Source organism: Bradysia coprophila (genome assembly GCF_014529535.1).
Source record: "Bradysia coprophila strain Holo2 chromosome IV unlocalized genomic scaffold, BU_Bcop_v1 contig_84, whole genome shotgun sequence".
Classification (NCBI taxonomy): Eukaryota; Metazoa; Arthropoda; class Insecta; order Diptera; family Sciaridae; genus Bradysia; species Bradysia coprophila.
The window spans coordinates 3,548,971-3,568,972 of record NW_023503376.1 but is presented as its reverse complement, the minus strand read 5'-3'; the positions used below and the strand labels follow the sequence as shown (position 1 = coordinate 3,568,972).

The 20,002-nt window shown below is 38.7% G+C and overlaps 1 protein-coding gene across 1 annotated transcript; it reads right to left on the bottom strand.

The window, feature by feature from the left end:
* Window positions 1-8,117: 8,117 nt before the first annotated feature.
* LOC119072905 lies at window positions 8,118-17,686 on the bottom strand. Its single transcript, XM_037178225.1, has 5 exons — window positions 17,631-17,686; window positions 14,120-14,457; window positions 9,176-14,019; window positions 8,633-9,110; window positions 8,118-8,570 (listed from the first exon to the last, which is right to left on the bottom strand). Exons 2-5 carry the CDS (start codon window positions 14,452-14,454, stop codon window positions 8,444-8,446), a joined length of 5,784 nt encoding a protein of 1,927 aa, XP_037034120.1. The 5' UTR covers window positions 14,455-14,457; window positions 17,631-17,686; the 3' UTR covers window positions 8,118-8,443.
* Between the last annotated feature and the right edge of the window lie 2,316 nt (window positions 17,687-20,002).

Genomic DNA, 20,002 nt, shown 5'->3' with positions numbered 1-20,002 from the left:
TCGGCCTCAGTCCGAGGACCCAAATTAAATTTTTTTTGTTATATGTGAAATACACATAGGGCCCTAGTAGCGGCCTTAGTCCAAGGACCCAAATTTAATTTTTTTTCAACAACATTCTATTCGGCCTTTCATTACCTCCCAAATGAAACAAAAATTACGAAAAACGGATGAAATTTGCTCGAGTTATATGTAAAATACACATAGGGCCCTAGTATCGGCCTCAGTCCGAGGACCCAAATTTAATTTTTTTTTCAACTACATTCTATTCGGCCTTTGATTACCTCCCAAATGAAACAAAAATTACGAAAAACGGATGAAATTTGCTCGAGTTATATGTGAAATACACATAGGGCCCTAGTAACGGCCTTAGTCCAAGGACCCAAATTTAATTTTTTTTCAACAACATTCTATTCGGCCTTTCATTACCTCCCAAATGAAACAAAAATTACGAAAAACGGATGAAATTTGCTCGAGTTATATGTAAAATACACATAGGGCCCTAGTATCGGCCTCAGTCCGAGGACCCAAATTTAATTTTTTTTTCAACTACATTCTATTCGGCCTTTGATTACCTCCCAAATGAAACAAAAATTACGAAAAACGGATGAAATTTGCTCGAGTTATATGTGAAATACACATAGGGCCCTAGTAACGGCCTTAGTCCAAGGACCCAAATTTAATTTTTTTTCATTCTATTCGGCCTTTCATTACCTTCCAAATGAAACAAAAATTACGAAAAACGGATGAAATTTACTCGAGTTCTATGTAAAATACACATAGGGCCCTAGTAGCATTTCACTTCTAAGGCCCTAACTCACGGTCCACTCACCCGATTTTAAAAAACTTTTTTTTCCTGGATTGGTATTGACAATACCTATCATTTGCCGTGTCATTTACATTTCCATCGTTTATTTTGCCATAAATATCACCAAAAGACCTTAAATCACTTAGGTGGCCCTAACTCACGAAGGGCCGACCCGAATATGCCCATCTTCGAACTTAGCCTCACTATTTCGACTATCTTTCAGGGAAAAAAAAATTTTGAAATCGGATTTGATTTACTCAAGATATCGACGTGACAGACGGACAGACAAAATTTTTATTGCTGATTCGTCATCTATGAACATAGGCAAACACTTTGCCCTTACCGTCTGCTTCGAATTCCATCAATTACACACGGCATCGTAATCCTATAAGCCCCTTCGTACTTCGTAACGGGGCTAAAAATTACGACGACGGTAACAATCACTTTAAGTGAAATAATTTTTTGAATGAAAATCATCAAGTTCGTTGATGTCAACAGCGTATCTCATCCGCGTGACCTCCCCAAAGACAACAGTCTTGGGATATATACCATTGGCACGAGAGTGGTTTAAAAATTTGAATATAAAGAAATTCTTAGAGGGATCAAAATTAAGCAGAAACAATATGTTTTGGGTGTTTCAACGGAATCTACCGTAAAAAAGCCGCGCAAGAAATTAAGGTAACCCAGAAAACAGAATTTCATTATTCAAGTCGAACGACGATGAAATATGGTATCAAAGAGTACTCCGTGTGAGAGCCGTGAGAGAGGAAACTGTCAAGTAAACAAAGCAAAAATTGAAAAAATTCACTTTTTCTATCAGATGGAGCACGGTAAGTGGAAATCAAGCTTAATGGTCACGGCTCTCTCACGGCTCTCTCACGGAGTACTTTTTGTTGAGTCGAAACTATACTTAGCCCTCGCTCATTTCTTTTTTTATTGTATCGAATGTAAGTTATTTTCTCTCCCAAATAGGGACTAAAACTTTTTCTACTAACTTTATATTTTAGAGGTGGAAATATTCCTAAAATCGCGTCAATTCGATTGACTTTACTTGTGATTATTGCTACAAAGCTAAATATTTTTTAAGGTTTGAACAAAATGTTTAATTTAGTTTACTTATAAGCGTCAACTGTAACTTCAGTTGTGATCAATAGAAGTGGTAAATAAAAGTAGAATTAAAACGGATTTGTCTGATTGTTTTTCGACTAATGAGCAGTCAATGGCGTTTTTGTAGAAAGAGTTTCTCCCAAATCTCCGCTCGTTTTCACTCAAGGCAAGTAGTTAAGACGTTAACGAAGCACAAAACTTAACGATCATCTTCACAACATAGATTGGAATATTAATTTACAAATCCTGTTGCTGGGTGTTGCGCTGTTTTAACACTAGGGTAGGTTTAACACCTTTGAGAATTATGTGCTCGACAATGAGGATACGAAATTTCCTTGATGGAAAACATATCAAACAGCTTCCTGATAAAAACTGGGAAATTCTCTTGGAAGCAGTATAACATGCACTGGACAGTAGGTTGGGAATTTCTGCTTCAGCTACTAATATCTGAACGTTAATGGTTCCACAATTTCGACAGTATAAGAAGCATCCACGACCTGTTCCGTGACTAACGAAACTTCAAATCAAACTAACTCCAAATCTATGAGACTTTGCTTAGATCATCTTGAATTCTTCTGAATTCGGTTCACTTATAGATTAGACAAGGTTCCATGAACGTTGCTCTAAACAAAGTCCTACAGATTTCAAGCTATTTCAGAACGTTTCGTTCATGATGGTAGACTGTCCATATACAATTAGAATTTTCGGTATTTTTATCGTTACGCTTCGACGACAGAGAAATTAAAGTTGGAGACACAGTGATTGAAAGAGTCGATAGTTACGTATACCTTGGTCACAAGCTGAAATTGGGATTGGACAATCAAACTGTCGAAGTGAAGCGAAGAATTGGTCTAGGTGGGGCAGCATTCGGTAAACTCAGGCTAATCTTCAAGAGCAAGATGAATAACAGCTTGAAACGGAAAATGTTCGATTCGTGTGTCCTCCCAGTCCTAACATATGGAGCGGAAACGTTGACAATAACGCCATTAACGAAAGCATCAGAAAACAAGTTGAGGCGTCTTGCACGAAGGGCCATGGAACGAAGTATGTTGGAAATTTCGCTCAGAGACAAAATGACAAACGAATGGATCCGACAACAGACTAGAATCGTCGATGTCATGGAAAGTATAGCGTCTCTAAAGTGGAATTGGGCAGGTCATATTGCAAGAATGACGGATGAACGTTGGACAAAATCGAGCACGAACTGGAGACCACCAACAACCCGACCTATGGGAAGACCACCAGAACGTTGGACGAATAGCATCAAGAGAGCAGTAGGAGCAAATTGGCAGCAAGTGGCAACAGACCGTTCAAAATGGAAGGAGGATGGGGAGGCCTACATCCAGCAGTGGATATACATATACAATGGCTGAAAAAAAAGAAGAAGATTTAGCAACGGACTATATATATCTTTCACATACGACTCATTTCCGTGAAGGACGATCATGTCCGGAGCGATAGCGGAGGACTTGACGCAGTCTAACTTCCAAAAAAAGAACGAAGAAAATTTTTTGAGACGCGGCAACTATATATAGGCGAGAATTTCAGTTTCTACCCTTTGGTTTATATCACCACAAAACATATTCTATCATATTCTCGCATCAAATACGAGCAAAACGAGCTATCACTCGACTATGTAGGTTTAAAATTGCCGGAGATACATCGTTTTGAAATTGGTCACTTTTCATACAAAATACACCAAATTGACTTTTTTTTTGTATCTAATGCTCATTTATTTTCCAAAATCATTTTAAAATCAATTCAAACCTAAATTTGTATCATAATATGAAACAAATTCCACCCATGGAGTGGCTTCTAATCTTAACAAAAGTTACCCTAATCTATTTATCCAGAACCATGGAAACTGGCCTGATTCAGGAGAAACAGGAGAAATATAACTTAAATAGTAAACCCACATATAAAACACTTCATCTAATCCTAAATCCAATTCATTGTTTTCCTCGAACATGCCAATAAATTTTTGAGAATAACTCTTCTTCATCTGAGTACGTTTTTTTCAGATTTTCTATTTCTGTCTTCAGTCCAGTGCATTGCAGGATATGTTCTGATGTTTGGTCCTCATTTCTGCAGAACGTACATAGAGGGGAAGGAACCAATTTCATTCTATTCAAATGTTTGTAGAGCAGGTCGTGTCCCGTTACTTTCCGAAAATTCGCAACATATGTCTGTCTAACATTTGATTTCACAATTTTCGGGTTGATTATTGACCACGTCTTTCCTTCGGACATTTCGCTATTGTGTATTGTGATTCTGTTTTCTACGTTCTGTTTGATCATTATTTTGTTTGCGTTGAATTCCATATTCCGTAATTTTGATCCTTTTTTATTCGTGAACTTTCGAACTTTATTCGGCAAATTCAACTCGTATTTCCGGTGTAATTGTTCGATTTTGTTCACAAATGAATATTTCGATTTTAGACGTTGTTCGGTTGTAATGAAATTGTTCCATAAGCTGTTTGGGGTTTTTATAATCCTCTGATGTAGTTTTAGAGCTGCTTCTTCTCTGGAGAATTGTAATGCTTTTATATTGGTGAACATTTCCATTGCTGTGATCGGTGTAAATTTGACTCCACCACAAATCGTCCTCAATGCCTTGTTTTGTACTATTTCCAGTTGTTTGTTGACTGAATCACTAGCTGTTATCAGTAATTCTTCTCCGTACGTGAGAACTGGATGAATGTACATTTTGTATGTCAGTAGTAGTGTGTCTTTCGATGTTCCCCACATTGTTCCGGTTAATCTTTTCAGCAGCTTCAATTTTCTTTCTGCTTTACTGGTAAGATCATTTACATGGTTTCTGAATGTTAATTTTTTGTCCAGAATGATACCAAGGTAACATTGATTCAAGATTTCTTCAACTGTTTTCTGACCTAAAAATAGATTCGGTTTAAATGAAATATCACACATGCTGAATAATTGGTATTTAGTTTTTTCAGTGTTGATTTCCATTTGGTTTGTGTTCGTCCATTCATACAATACATCCAATGCGCAATTCATTATGTTCTCCATGATTTTCATATCATCTCCGAGGACCATAATTGCCAGATCGTCTGCATATAAGATGATTTCGATGCCCGGTATTGTCTGGAGTTTGAAGCACAGGTCATTCAAGAAGATGTTGAAAAGCGTTGTGCTCGAAACCGCTCCTTGAGGTAATCCTCTTTTTACTTGCTTGTAGGACGTTGTGTAATCGTTGCATCGAACCGATATGAACCGTTGGCACAAAAAATCACAAACGCAATGAATTATTGATCCGGATATGTTCATTTCGATCAGCTTTTGAATGACTATGTCTCTGGAAACAAGATCGTATGCAGCTCTTAAATCTACGAATGTCACTAAAGTTGTTAATTTCGCATTGAAACCGTCTTGAATTCGTTGACATAAGAATGTTGCTTGATCGATTGACGATTTATGTTGTTGAAATGCTCCTTGTGCTGGATGCAGAAGTCGTTTTTCCTGAAGTTCTTTCTTCAATCTGTTCATTATCATTTTCTCATATAGTTTACAGATAATAGACGTCAATGCGACTGGTCGGTAACTAGCTAGTTTGTTAGCCTTTTTCTTTGGTTTCAAAATCGGGACAATTATTGCTTTTCTCCATATTGCTGGTATTCCGTTGAAAAGAACAAAGTTTAGAAACGCCAGAAGTACAACCTTCGCTTGAATGTCTAATTTTAAAATGAACTCAGGTAAAATTCCATCAGGTCCCGGAGCTTTATCTTTTTTCAATGTTTCACTTGCTTCATCGAATTCTCTGAAAGTAAAAGGAGTTTTACTTTTTCGAATGGAATACTTTCGTATTTTTGATGCACCAGATGAGACTTTCATGTAATGTTTCAGGAAAGCTTTTCCTTTTTCCCTATCTGATGTTAGTAATCGATTATCGTGTTCAATCGCTTCATTTGATCTTCTTGATTCAGTATCATTAAACGTTGACACCTTCCTATGTGTGTGTGATCCATTCGAACGATAATTCAATTTCTCAAGTTCTTTGTCGAAATTTGATTTCTTTCCATCCAATATTGCTTTTTCCAATTCGTCCTGACATTTTCTTAAAGAATTGGCATTCTCACTTGACCAACTTGCTTCTGCTATTTTTACAGCTTCGTCCCTTTTTCTGGATAATTCTTCGATTGTGTTGTTCCAGAATGGTTTGTAATTGAATACCTGACCTCGGGGAATGTTAGTCTTAGCGCATTGTAGGATTGAAGATCGTATATTTCTTTCAGCTACGTCACTGTTTTTGTTTATCTGATCAACTTGTAGGTATGTTGCGGACATCGATTGATAATTTTCCCAATTCGCTTTTTTCAGATTCCAGGAAGTAAATGGATTTTCCTGGGAAATCATGTTGGCTTGCTGTTCAATCTCTATTTTGATTTCGATAACTTTGTGTCCAATTGATCCTAATAGTGTCAATGATTTTTGTTTCACGAATCTGCTAATATTGTTGTGTGCTAGGACTAAGTCTGGGTTCGTTTTCGATCCAGTTGGGGACAGAAAGGTGTAGTCTATTGGTAACGAGCTGGTAATTTCATCCAATGGTGAGTTATCTATGAAGTCTTCCATGTGTTTACCAACTTTCGTTGTGTTTTTATAATTCCATCTTGTTGAAGGGCTGTTGAAATCTCCACAGACTATACTGTCATTTTCTATTGTTAACAAATCGTAATTTGCTAAATTGTTTGGTGGATTGTAGACAGCAATACATGGATATTTAATTCCATCTTTCCAAGTTGCAATATAAATCGCTTCCATTCTGTCGACATTTGTCATCTCTTTGATTATACGAAAAGCACAAGTCAAATTGATTTTAATTCCAACGATCATTCCACTGGAAATTTTTCTGTCACGTTTTTTGGTTTTCAATTGATAGTCGTTGAAATGTAGTTCGAGTTCCTCTTCTTTTTCACATAAACTTCCTGCGTCAATGATGATGAATACATCTGGCTTGTTTTTGTAGATTACATTTTCGAATTCTATAAGTTTTTTATCTGTCATGCCACCGGCATTCCAGAAATTTATCTTGAATTTTGATTTTTTCACTGAATTTTGGGGAGCAATCAACCGGCAGTTTCTTTGCACCATTTTTTCGTTTTCGAAATAAATGGCACCGGTCTTACAATCGATAAAAATACTATTCTGTGGAATATATTTGCGGAGCAAAAATATTTTGTTGTTTTCTTTTCAAGGCTTACTTTCTTTACTTTCCAAATTGACTTATCCCAAACAATCAAAATCTTTCAACTAACTCTGTATGTTTCTATCTATCTATCGACGGTCGATCTCGGAAACTAGTCAGCCAATCTCCATGAAATTTTGCAGTAACCTCAGGGTGGGCATAAAAATGAAAATGTGATACGCCATTACCCCAGGAAAAACCAGAATTTTGTTTTATTGGCCTCGAAGTGGTTTCTGAGTGAGGTTTTCGGGGGTCGGGAACGCGTTTTCGGCTGTAGCTTAGCTGTATTGAAACCTACAGAGGCGTGCGACCCATCAAATGAAAGGTATTCGTAACACAATTCGAACAAAAAAATAATTTAAAAAATCGGGGCAGATTCGTTTGAGCTAGAGTGATTAGAGTGACCAAATTTTGAGCTACTCGAGCGTAGGATGAAAGGACTAATATTTTTTTGGGTTATGAAAGATAGAGAGTTACTTTCTTCGGCAAAGTCTCAGAGTTTTACGAGTAGAACAGAGGGGCATATGTGAAAAATGTCGAAAGTTGGAAATGGGTGGGTCAATTGAGGTTTTGGAGATATTTCTTGAATGGTGGCAGATTTTCGTCAAATTTTCGATTTTCGTTAAATTTTCGATTTTCGTTAAATTTTCGATTTTCGTCAAATTTTCGAATTTCGTTAAATTTTCGTTTTTTGTCAAATTTTCGAATTTCTTAAATTTTTGAATTTCGTCAAATTTTCGATTTTCGTCAAATTTTCGATTTTCGTCAAATTTTCGATTTTCGTCAAATTTTCGAATTTCGTCAAATTTTCAAATTTCGCCAAATTTCCGAATTTCTGTTATAAACTGTTATAAAAAGCAGTGTTCTAAAACTTCTAAAACGAATGATATCCCAACAAAAATCTCTTCGAGAAAAGTGTGACACACTTTTCTCGAAGAGATTTTTGTTGGGATCTTAATTTCCGAAAATACTAGGACTTATTCTAAGTTAAAAGTTTCTCTTATCAGCAAGTGGGTATATATTTGAATATGTAGGTAGGTGCATTAAATTGATTGATGTTTGGTTATCAATAAAATGCAGTCGACGTCAGTGAAATTTAGGCATAAATTTGTATCCGCTGTTTTTCAGCTGGTTCACTCATACAAACAAATGTGCCTTTACGTCTTCCTACGGGAGAAATAGTTACATTCACGTGTGTGGTAATGGTAAAACCGTATAAAGACGTATGAGCAGTTTTGTTTGTCCACTGATAACCAGCTGAAAATAGCTGATGGAAATCCATGCCTAAATTTCACTGACGTTTCCAGTAAGCTTAAATACTTTTCTTCATTTTCCAACTGCGATTCCTTCTGAAATAACGTCAATCAACGGATTATCGTGTCCAGTTGTTGGGCCCATTGTAGTTCTTTGAAAATTTTTAGCATTCGTACCGAATTCATAGTCCATAGCATCCCTTAGATTTGAAAAAAATTAATCGAAAAATCTCTTGAATTGAATAAGAAATGTTTGTATTACCAGTTCGGATCCCTGTAGCTGAACAGTAGACCAGTCATATTCAATTTATGACACGAATTAATAACCGCCTTCAAATACTCGGCAGCGCCATCTATCTCTCTACAAATTCCAAACTCCCCAACGAACAAACGAACACCTTTCTCTGTTTCCCATAATTTTGCCTTCTGTAAATGCTCGAAAACGGTCGCTTCGTCCCAGTAAGTTTCTTCGCTGTATGGAATGTCTTGATACCATGGCAGTGACGATGGAAAGGCATATCGACCATTGTTTTTCGATCGGAATGTGAGCGTCATCGGGTCGTAAAAGTGGACAGAAACAACTAGATTTGCATCCACTTTCAAAAAATCTTCGATGGGAAATTTTGCCAGTCCATTGATACTACCCCAGAATGTTGGTTCGAGAACAATCGCTGTAAATTGGTCCGCCTCACGTATCGAACGGATTATTTCCGTCATATTATGAATGAAAGCGTTCAAGTCTGTCCATTAAAGTGAAAATAGAGGCATGAGACCAGACTGTTGCAAATTTTAATGCGATACTTACTGGTATCGATCGTAGACGATTGCAGATCGGCCCAATGCAAGTTGCGTTCGTGTTCCGTGATCGGTTCGTTCAATAAATCATATCCGACGACATTTTCAAATGAAGCGAACTTTTCAGCGATCATTCGCCAAATAACCGGCGTCACCAAAGTTCTATGCAACGTAATGACCACATCGATTGACGCCTTTTCTAAAAGAGAGACAGTGTTCGTCAGTCGTTGGAGCTGTTGGACAGGCTCCGTGAGAAAACCACTCAGCTCGAAATGTGTTTTTTCTCGAACACCGACCGCACCGATTCGAACGCACTTTACGCCCATACCAACCAAGTCAGAAATTTCTGCCTCATTTATTTCACTGTGAATGTTGTATCCAATCGCAGCTGGTCGACTCCAAAACATTTCCTTTTTGTTCTTCAGCTTGTTCTGGTCAATATTAGTCACATGCGACATTGTTTGCCATTTCGGCCATCCTTGAAGCATATGATGAACATACAATCGCAGTCGAGCGTCTTGAACTTCCGGTCGCGTATGAAGTGCTAATCCTGGCTCATCCGAGTCCTCAGTCCTGCCGATTGGATTGATTTCAAGGCCGGACACTGACAGTTTTCTTAACGTACGACGAAATCTGTGACTTAAAACGAAACTCATCCAGTAATCGTCTACCAATGCGAATGTCGGATCAGGCATGGACACGGATGAAACTTCCTGTAACGCTTCTTTCGGAATAAGACACGCATCAGCGTGCACGAAGTGAATGAGTTGTTCCGGCTGATTATCGTCCTTAAATTTCAAATTGTCGTAGTTCATCCAAACGTCTTTCGGATTTTCTAACTTTAAATCGTGAGGCAAAAACGTGTGGCCTCGTACGCACAGAACGTCTCTCGGGTGACGAAGATGTGCAGCGTAGAAAAAGCTAATGAAATTAGAGCCTGGAATAATGTCGTCGTCACAAATCAGAACGCAATTGCTTTTTAGCAACGGCGGCAGAGAGAATCGAATCGAGCAATAATAATTGTCCGACGAATTTATCACCACCATAGACTTTACATCGGTTGTTCGTTCAACGTATTTCCTCGTCTCGTTCATTACGATCTCCACACGATTTGCGTTGTTGTTCCAGATTATGATTTCGAAGGAACCATCGAAATGTTGTGCATTCCATAAGGAGTCCAGTAGCGCTGCAAGGTTGTGCGTTCGTTTGTAGGAGCAGATGCAAATTGTAACATCGTACGTTTTGAAAGTTCTGCCGCTTCTTTCAGCGAGATGCGTCAGTGGATCATCATAAACCGATGCAGAAATGATGGCTGTACGGGGATTAGGTGGAAGCGATAGCAGGACTGCACCGTTCTTCACATCGCTGATAAATTTCTCCAGACTGAGTCTGGTCTTATCCATCCGTTCCAGAAACGCAATTGCGTCTACTATACTGTCGCGACTCAAAAGAGACACTATTTCGTCAGGCTTTGATGGCTCGTACAGTAATGGATATTCTGAGCCCAAGTAGTCCGTACAAGATGACATATTGGGACATAGTATGGGAATATTACGTGCAATACACTCCAGTAGTAGAGTATTGGCTGCGCCTCCATACTTTAATGTCAACAGCACCACTGACCGTTTTAACTTCGCTTCGTATTCATCTCCAGAGAGTCTCTGTAGTACAGTAACATCTGACGGAGCGTTTTGTGCAATCGTCTCACCATCTTCTTCGCCAACGAGAAGCACCTTTCGGTATTTCGAAGGAAGTGAAAGTCGGAAGAAAAATTGAACATCTCGCGCATAACTTCCAATGTGAATTACATCTATTCTCTCCTCGTTATCTATTAGCTGGGGCACACAACTTCCACCGCTGTAGGCTTGGTGTATATCGATTGGATAGTGAATTTTTTGAATGGGAAATTTGTGCAGACAATCTGGTAGATTCTCTTTCAGGTAGCCAGCCTGGAATGAGGTAAGTGTGAACAGACCTTTGCAGTTCTTCAGTGCTGCGATGTATTTGGGATTCGTACACAAACGCCTCAAGTCAGGTGTGTAGAATAGCTCAGGATAATGTTCCGGTCCATGAATGATTCCAATCCATGCGTTTCCGAAAAATCGATCAATATCGTCGCACAGTGCCTCTTCAACGGCTGGAAAAAATACGATATCTTCTTGGTCCGAGTGGAGATGCTGTTTGAGCACTTCGATTGATTTGCAAAATAGATCGTTGTGGTGATGATCCCAAGCAGGACTTTTGTAAAATTTTAAATTTCGTTTCATTGGAACCGCTTCCTGCATCACTTTTTCGACGTCTTCGTAGGTTTTCGGCACTTTCGACGTTTTTGTATCGCCCACGTACCGAAACGCTTTTGCTTTCGAATGAGGCTTCAAGAATGGTACTAGCTGGTCGCAGTGTCTTGTAAAAAATGGGATGGAACTCTTCGTTAACCCATTGAACAACACAACCGTTTCGTTCGGAATCAGAGTTGATTCAATTAACGACCAAATGTGCTCCAGATCTCTATCTTCTTGTGTGATGTCAAGAAATACCAATTGTGGCCTGTGGTCTTTCAGTTCACTCGGTAATTCAGCTATTTCATACGGCCATATTACAGGTTGAATGTGTCGTGAAAATAGGCTGATGTTTGTTTGAAATACTTCCAGGAAGCTTCTACTATCGTTAACATATTTGGTGCTTTTCGGAAAATATTCATCCATCCAACACTGCCACCTAAATGCATCACAAGCAAAAATCTTGTGGTCGATTTTCAAGTGAGAACACACTTCGGACATAAGAACTGTGGCGTGTCCCATCCAACTGCCAATCTCCCAAATTACTTCCGGCTGCAGATGATGTAGAATCCACACAAGTAGTTGGAGTGTTTCCTTATCTGTCGTTGTGGGAATTCGTTGGGAAGTATGGTGTTGAGTGCTGTCGGTTAAGTCAATGGAAAGCCAGGGCCGTTTCAACGGTTGTTCGAGTATGCGTTGACATTCATAGTAGGCTACGTACGGAAGGAAAAACTTCTCCATTTCCTTTTGCAACTGGTAGCCGTCCGCTGCTGATATGCACTCCTTTATATTGTTCAGTAGAAGTTTGACACTGTCAAAAGTCTCATGCAGTAAGACGTTCTCTGCTTCTATTCCCAGTCTTACAGCGCAGATATAGACATGTCTAGTGATGATGTTGATAATATGTCCCGTGTCCCGATATGTACGAACAAACAGAGAAAATCCATTCGGCTCGACTTGCACACAGGCTTTCGGGGATTTTTTAGCTGGAATCAAAGGCCAGTCACAATCTTGTTTGATCGCACCGTTAGCAAAGTAGAGTTTCATGCAGCCGCAGATATACTGGACATCCTCCTCTGTTAAGTTGCTGTGAGTAGGCAGATAGAAACCGGTCGAACCTAGATTTTCAGCATTCGGAAGAGATGGAGGCGATCCTCCCTCCGGAAGATAAGCCGGTTGTAAATGAAGGTTGAAGAAAAAATCTCTGGTTTCTATTCCATGTTCGGCCATAAACTTCCTCAGAGCAGTTCTCTCCGATTTAGTTACGCATTGGACTGCAAATACCCACGGAGTGTCGTCTGCACCACATTGTGGCATCAATTTAACGGGCAGTTCGCATAAATTCCGGCGGTACCACTTTGACAACTGTGACCGATGCTTCATAATGATTTCTAATTCATCGAAGCATCCCGATGCTATAGCAGCTCCAATTCCATGAATTTTTGCGTTAAGGGATTGTTCGAAGTGTACAAAATGAAATCTGGGTGTGAAGCCATGGTTTACAATGCTAGCCAATCGTTTACCAATGTTGGCGTCTTTTGCAATCACAAATCCACCATCGCCACCATGAACTATTTTGTTTGCATAGAGACTTGATATGCTGTAGTCTCCAAAGGTTCCCAGTAAGCGTTGGCATCCGTCGGATGTGGTGCACATAACACCAACACATTCGCTGATGTCTTCAATGAGGATCCAGCCTCGTAATTTACAATTCTTTTGTATCACTTCAATATCTGACGCCGGTACTCCGTACGTGTGCGTGACAATCACAGCCTTTGTCTTGGAAGTGGCGTGTTTCTCATAGTCTGGCCACATCGGGTTGTAACAATCCTCAGCATTATCAGCAAAAACGGGCGTTCCCTTTAAATACCGAACAGCATTGGGAACAGCAACCATGGTCATTGTGGGGACAATCACTTCGTCACCCTCGCCAATGTTTGCAGCCTGCATTGCAAGCATCAAAGCAGTAAATCCGTTTGAACAGGGCTGAGCAACAGGACAACGGAACAAACTTCGCAGCCGAGCCGACAGTTGCTTTGGCCAATAACCTGCCGACGAAATGCTGCCAGATTGCAGGGCGTCAAAAGCATTTTGCATTGCTAATGTCGGCAAGTAGGGTTTGGCAACGGAATATTTCCATCCTATGGCTGGCATAGATGGTTCTTCGTCAGGAATAAATGCATTGTTGATCACGTTCAAATGAGGCATACGGATTGAGTGGTTGTCGATAACGTTTCGAAGTATCTCCTTCACATCCAACTTTTCATCGCGAAGTACCGGACGCAACTCCGTGTAATTGGTAACTTTTTCGTGAATCGGAGCCGGATTCTGTCTCTCGGAAGTGTTTTTGAAGAAAACATGTTCCGAATTGCATGCTAGTTCGGCAAGCACGCGCTTCACTTCTTGTTCAGGTTGCACAATCAAGTCTTCAAATTTTATGTAGATGGGTCGTACTCCCTCCGGCCAATCTTCTCCAATTTTTACCCAATCCGATTTTATTTGAGCAACGTATTGCCTCAAGTCCTTTTCGTCAACTCTAATTTTTCGAGTTTCGCTGCTTCTCTCCATCGTATACCTGCGGAACATTTATTGAATTTTAGGGAGGTAATTTTCTCAAGGTCAGACTTAGACTCAGAGTAGTTCTGTTTGAAAGTTATCGTAAATTGCATAATCACCATTCTCCACTCGAACCAGCAATGCATCGAGAACAGTATCCTTCAAGCATGTCCTCTCGCCACAATACGATAATATGACTGACAGCAGTAGCAGCAACCAAGTCGGAAAATCTCAAATTTCGTTTATAAATTTGCTCGGGAAAGACTTTGAAACCGACAATCGTTTTATGAAGCTGACCAAGGATCGATCTCACGTGTTCTAATGGATTTTCAATCAGACCAAATTCATCGTTTAACAATTCTTCAACAATTTCCACTTCGCCGTGACAATTCAGAAGATCTTGGAGTAGTGACGATCCGGAGCGTGGATTGGATAATATTAGAATTCTCGCCATTGCCTTTTACACATGGAATTAGATAGAAACGAGTTTTAGAAGAAAAAAAATCTTCGGTACACTAACTGGGCCATTATATTCTGGGAGACTAGTTATTGCTTACAGAGGGGAGAAAATGGGAAATGCCATAAAGAATGAAGTCGACGGTCAGAGCGAAGCGAGAGTCGTTACCCCGAAAATAAATGCAACACCACAAAGGATCCTCTCTCTACGTTTCGTCTATTAAAATTTGTATGGTCAGTGAAGGACCTTCACGTTACAGAACAGCTTAAAAATAAGATTTTTGCGAAATCCAAAAGAGGAGGGATATCGATAGAATCAAATTTGTGAAATATTCGAGAGAATATTTCCACCTGAACTCGATTATTCGATTATATCCCCTAATTGATAGGCAATTGCACAATAAAAAACATAGCTAACGCCGACCCGTACGAAACACCTATTCGTATCAAAAGCCTTTAATGTGAAACTCTTCATTTCTCTTACTTCATTTTCTTCTCTGCTGAAAAACTATTCTCCCTTTAAAATCACTTGAATTATCCACTCTTTGCCTTGTTATCATATACAACTAAATTGCCGGAGGCAATATAGACAGCCCCGTACGAAGACAAATTTCATAAATTCCTATTTAAACAGCTATATACCGCTATATTTAACTATATTTCACTGTAAATAAACATTTCACAGATGAATATGCTATTATATAGCTCTATATGCCTGTATATAGCTCAATATAGCTGTATATAGGTATATATAGATGTCCATATATGGAATCCCTGAAACCCCTCACACACATAACAAATTATTTCCATGTTAACAGAAACTCTCTTAGTATCATTTTTCCCAAGATATTTCTATTTTACTAAAATCCAATATGGCCGCCGGCAGCCATTTTGTTAGGAGACCGGAAATAGTACCGACGCTTTACATTCGTTAATACCTTTCAAACAAAAAAAATTCATGAAATTCGGTCAAAATTTACTCGAGATATTGTCAAAATACACCACGTTCACTGTACTTCCGAGTAGCCAGATAAGAGCTCACTCCAAGAGACCTAGCTCACGCTCCGGAGAACATAATTTCAAAAACTTTTTTTTCACTGATTGGTACGGTCAATACCTATCTAATAAAGCTAAAACGAACGAAATATGTTCAAATTTGGCCGACCTACAAGCAAAAACTGCTTGCCGCCCTGTGCCTGTTTCACATCAAGGGGTCTAACTCACAAGTCGGTCATCCGATTTCCATAAACTTTTTTTTGTCGATCGGTATTGTAAATATCTTTCATTCGATGTATCATTTACAAGTTTAACGTTTAAATGTCCGGAGATATCTTCGAAAAACCGTAAAGCACTTATTGGGCCCCAGCTCAGGAGGGGTCGATCCAAAATCACTCATCTTCGAACTTAGCCTGTCTTTTGACATTACCAAACGGGGAAAAAAAGAGTTTTCAAAATCGGATGCGTTTTACTCAAGTTATCGAGCAGACAGACAGACGGACGGACGGACATTTTTAGACCCGTACGACGTACTGGGGTCTTATAGGTTTACGCATACGTTTGTAACACGTCGAATTGGACTCCCTGAGTAAGGGGAAACCTATTGTGGTTGTCTAGAGATGCCAAATCCGCGAAAAAAAATGTCCGTCTGTCCGTCTGTCCGTCTGTCTGTCTGCACGATAACTTGAGTAAAACGCATCCGATTTTGAAAATTCTTTTTTTCCCGTTTGGTAATGTCAAAAGACAGGCTAAGTTCGAAGATGAGTGATTTTGGATCGACCCCTCCCGAGCTGTGGCCCAATAAGTGCTTTACGGTTTTTCGAAGATATCTCCGGACATTTAAACGTTAAACTTGTAAGTGATACGTCAAATAAAAGGTATTTACAATACCGATCGACAAAAAAAAAAGTTTATGGACCGACTCGTGAGTTAGACCCCTTGGTGTGGAACAGGCACAGGGCGGCAAGCAGTTTTTGCTTGTAGGTCGGCCACATTTGAACATATTTCGTCTGTTTGAGCTTTATTAGATAAGTATTGACCGTATCAATCAGGGAAATTTTTTTTTATGAAATTATGTTCTCCGGAGCGTGAGCTAGGTCTCTTGGAGTGAGCTCTTATCTGGCTACTCGGAAGTACAGTGAACGTGGTGTATTTTGACAATATCTCGAGTAAATTTTGACCGAATTTCATGAATTTTTTTTTGTTTGAAAGGTATTAACGAATGTAAAGCGTCGGTACTATTTCCGGTCTCCTAACAAAATGGCTGCCGGCGGCCATATTGGATTTTAATAAAAGTGATATATCTTGGGAAAAATGATGCTTAGAGAGTTTCTGTTAACATGGAAATAATTTGTTATGTGTGAGGGGTTTCAGGGATTCCATATATGGACATCTATATATACCTATATACAGCTATATTGAGCTATATACAGGCATATAGAGCTATATAATAGCATATTCCTCTGTGAAATGTTTATTTACAGTGAAATATAGGTAAATATAGCGGTATATAGCTGTTTAAATAGGAATTTATGAAATTTGACTTCGTACGGGGCTGTCTATATTGCCTCCGGCAATTTAATTGTATATGCTAACAAGGCAGAGAGTGGATAATGTAAGTGATTTTAAAGGGAGAATAGTTTTTCAGCAGAGAAGAAAATGAAGTAAGAGAAATGAAGAGTTTCACATTAAAGGCTTTTGATACGAATAGGTGTTTCGTACGGGTCGGCGTTAGCTATGTTTTTCTTGCTGATTTGGCATCTCTGGACAACTACAATAGGTTTCCCCTTACTCAGGGAGTCCAATTCGACGTGTTACAAACGTATGCGTAAACCTATAAGACCCCAGTACTTCGTACGGGTCTAAAGACAGGAAGCCACTATCTGCGATAACTTTTTGATAAACCACAATGGGCATTAACGGTGAAAACCAAAATTAAATTGCATTCTTGCCATTCTTGCACGTATTGACTTTGTCATCGGATATCTATCGCGTTGCATACAGGTGATAAGATAAGGTCATCATTAACTCTTCCATCGAAGATATCGCGACAATAATAAACATTTTGAAAGTTTCGGTCGTCTAGCAAAAAACTTAGTTGGAAAACTATCTTTCGTCTTTCACTTCACTTCATTATCTCTGCAATTTATTCCTATGCAACAGTGAGCTACAAACTACCGCAAATTAATTTTAATCACTTAAGAGGAACTAATCGCTTCTTGGTCTTTAAACAACGTAAATATTTTCCAAATACCAGGGCTTTAAGGCAGGAATTGGTTGTGTTGCTTGCTTCAATTACTAAACTGAATTGATTTCATCGTAACGAAAACACAGTCATTTATGGAGGTTCAGCCTTTGTTACTCAAAAAACCGTACAAAATACAGCAATTACTAATCGTCTTTGTTCTAAGATAACGTAAAAGTCGATTCGCTGGAAATTAGTTGTAAGGAATTATCATTTTAGGGTGGCAAAAAAATTGCAGCGACACAAAGCAATATGTGAAACTAATGTCCACCTAAAATTTAGGGCCGATAGATAACGTTCTAATAGTTTCTTCCCCGGATAACGAAAAAACTAGAGAACTTTGTGCAGAGGCGCCGACTTCTTTTTTCGTATAGTGTTGCCCAAAAAAGTCGCTTTTTTGTATGATCGAAAATTGATGTTTTATTAATTGATGCTTTTGTAAAATTTAATTATCGATAAACAGCCGTGTCCTGGGCACTTTTGAACATTGGGCGAAACTTCTTTATAAGAACCATAAGCTTTGTAAAGAATAAAAGATAATTGCGAGCGTAGCGAGCGATTTTTTTCTTAATTGTGCTGCCAGTGTAAATTCGGATGAAGATAAAGTTCGTTTCAATATGGTCCATCAAAAACTTTGCTAACGCTCTTGTTTCATACACATTCACACTTGAATACATATACTCACACACACATTCAAATTTGTCATGTAATGACTCACTTACTTTCCTAATGTTGTAACATACTCTTACAATACTAGAACAGCGATAAAAAGATGTTAGTCGAGTTATCGTGTGGAACCGAAGGATTTCTTTTAAATTATGTAGAATTCCGAGAAAGTAGTGAAGCTAACGTTGGAATTGTTCTTAAAGTGAAATGTCACGCAGCGAGAATTTTTGACTTACATGCTCGTTTTCTTCTACAGTTTAAATCATTTTTGATGTAAAAATGATATTTATTGTGTCGTCGAGTCATAGTGTTGCTCAGCCGCGACTAATTTGGTCATAGTGTTGCCCGAGCCTCGCGGCAAGACCGTAGTCGGCGCCTCTGACTTTGTGACATGTTTTCATCTGAGACATTCTTCAAATCTATATTTTACACTAGCGGAATGTTGAAAACACTCATTTTCGACACATCTTCTGTTTCGTGGTTTTCTGTTTTTTTTTTTGTGAATTTTGCATGGATTTTTTTATGGAGAAACCAGAAACTCAAGTGAAACACAGAAACAGAAAAAATGTCGGTTTTCAGTATGTAATAGTACTTTACATGACTAGGGATAAAAAGATGAAAAGTAGAGTTTTCGTGTGAATTTTGTTGATCCGGGGCGAAGCCGAGGTCAATAAACACACGAAAACGAGACTTTTCATTTTTATCCCGAGTTATGTAATGGATGTTACATGCTGAGGGCATCGAAAGAAGTGCTTGAAACATGAAAAGTACGGTTTTCGACGCATGTAAATGTAATTTGTTCAAATGTAAAAAAAATGTAGAAGACGCCATATGTCACTAAGATCTATGGGATCTTTGTATCACATGTACATGGAATTATGTTGGACTTTAATTTTTTTTAAAGAGTCATGATCTCCAAGAAGGAATCGTTTATTATTCTCTATGGTGAAAAGGAATTTGATGAATTTACATCAAAACAGAATTTTCCATTGAGTGGTGGAGCCGATTTAATTTTGTGGAATGTCATGGAATTGATCAATCCGCTGAAATAGTCATTTACATGCTTGCGGGCACGACAGAGTAAAGTTAACCAGATAGAAGAGCAGATTTGGCTAGGGACCCGAATAATCTATATTTTTGGCGAATAAAATTTTGCAATGTATGACACTGTTCATTTTCATACAGTGTAGTAGGTCCCTTATTTCAAAGCAGGGCCTATTTTTGGAAATTTTTTATAAAATTTCCAAAAAAATTGCCAAAAATTTCCAAAAACTGCGAGCGTCCAAAAACCAAATTTTTCCACCATTTCGAACGGTTTTGGCAACTCCTGAATCAGCCTTGCGTTTTAACTGACTCGATTATTTCTTGACACTATCAGGTTTCAAATGAAGACGAGCATGATTAATTTGAAAGATAAGGCTGAGCAGCTGAGCTCCGGAGTTGCCAAAACAGTTCGAAATTATGGAAAAATTCGGTTTTCGGACGTTCGCAGTTTTTTGGAAATTTTTGGTAATTTTGTAAAAAAATTTCCTAAAATAGGCCCTGTTTCAAAGTATATAAACACTGAAGGTATCGCAGATCCGCAAAAACATGCGGATCCCTACTTAGAGGTGAATTTATTGTCTATCAATACACATGC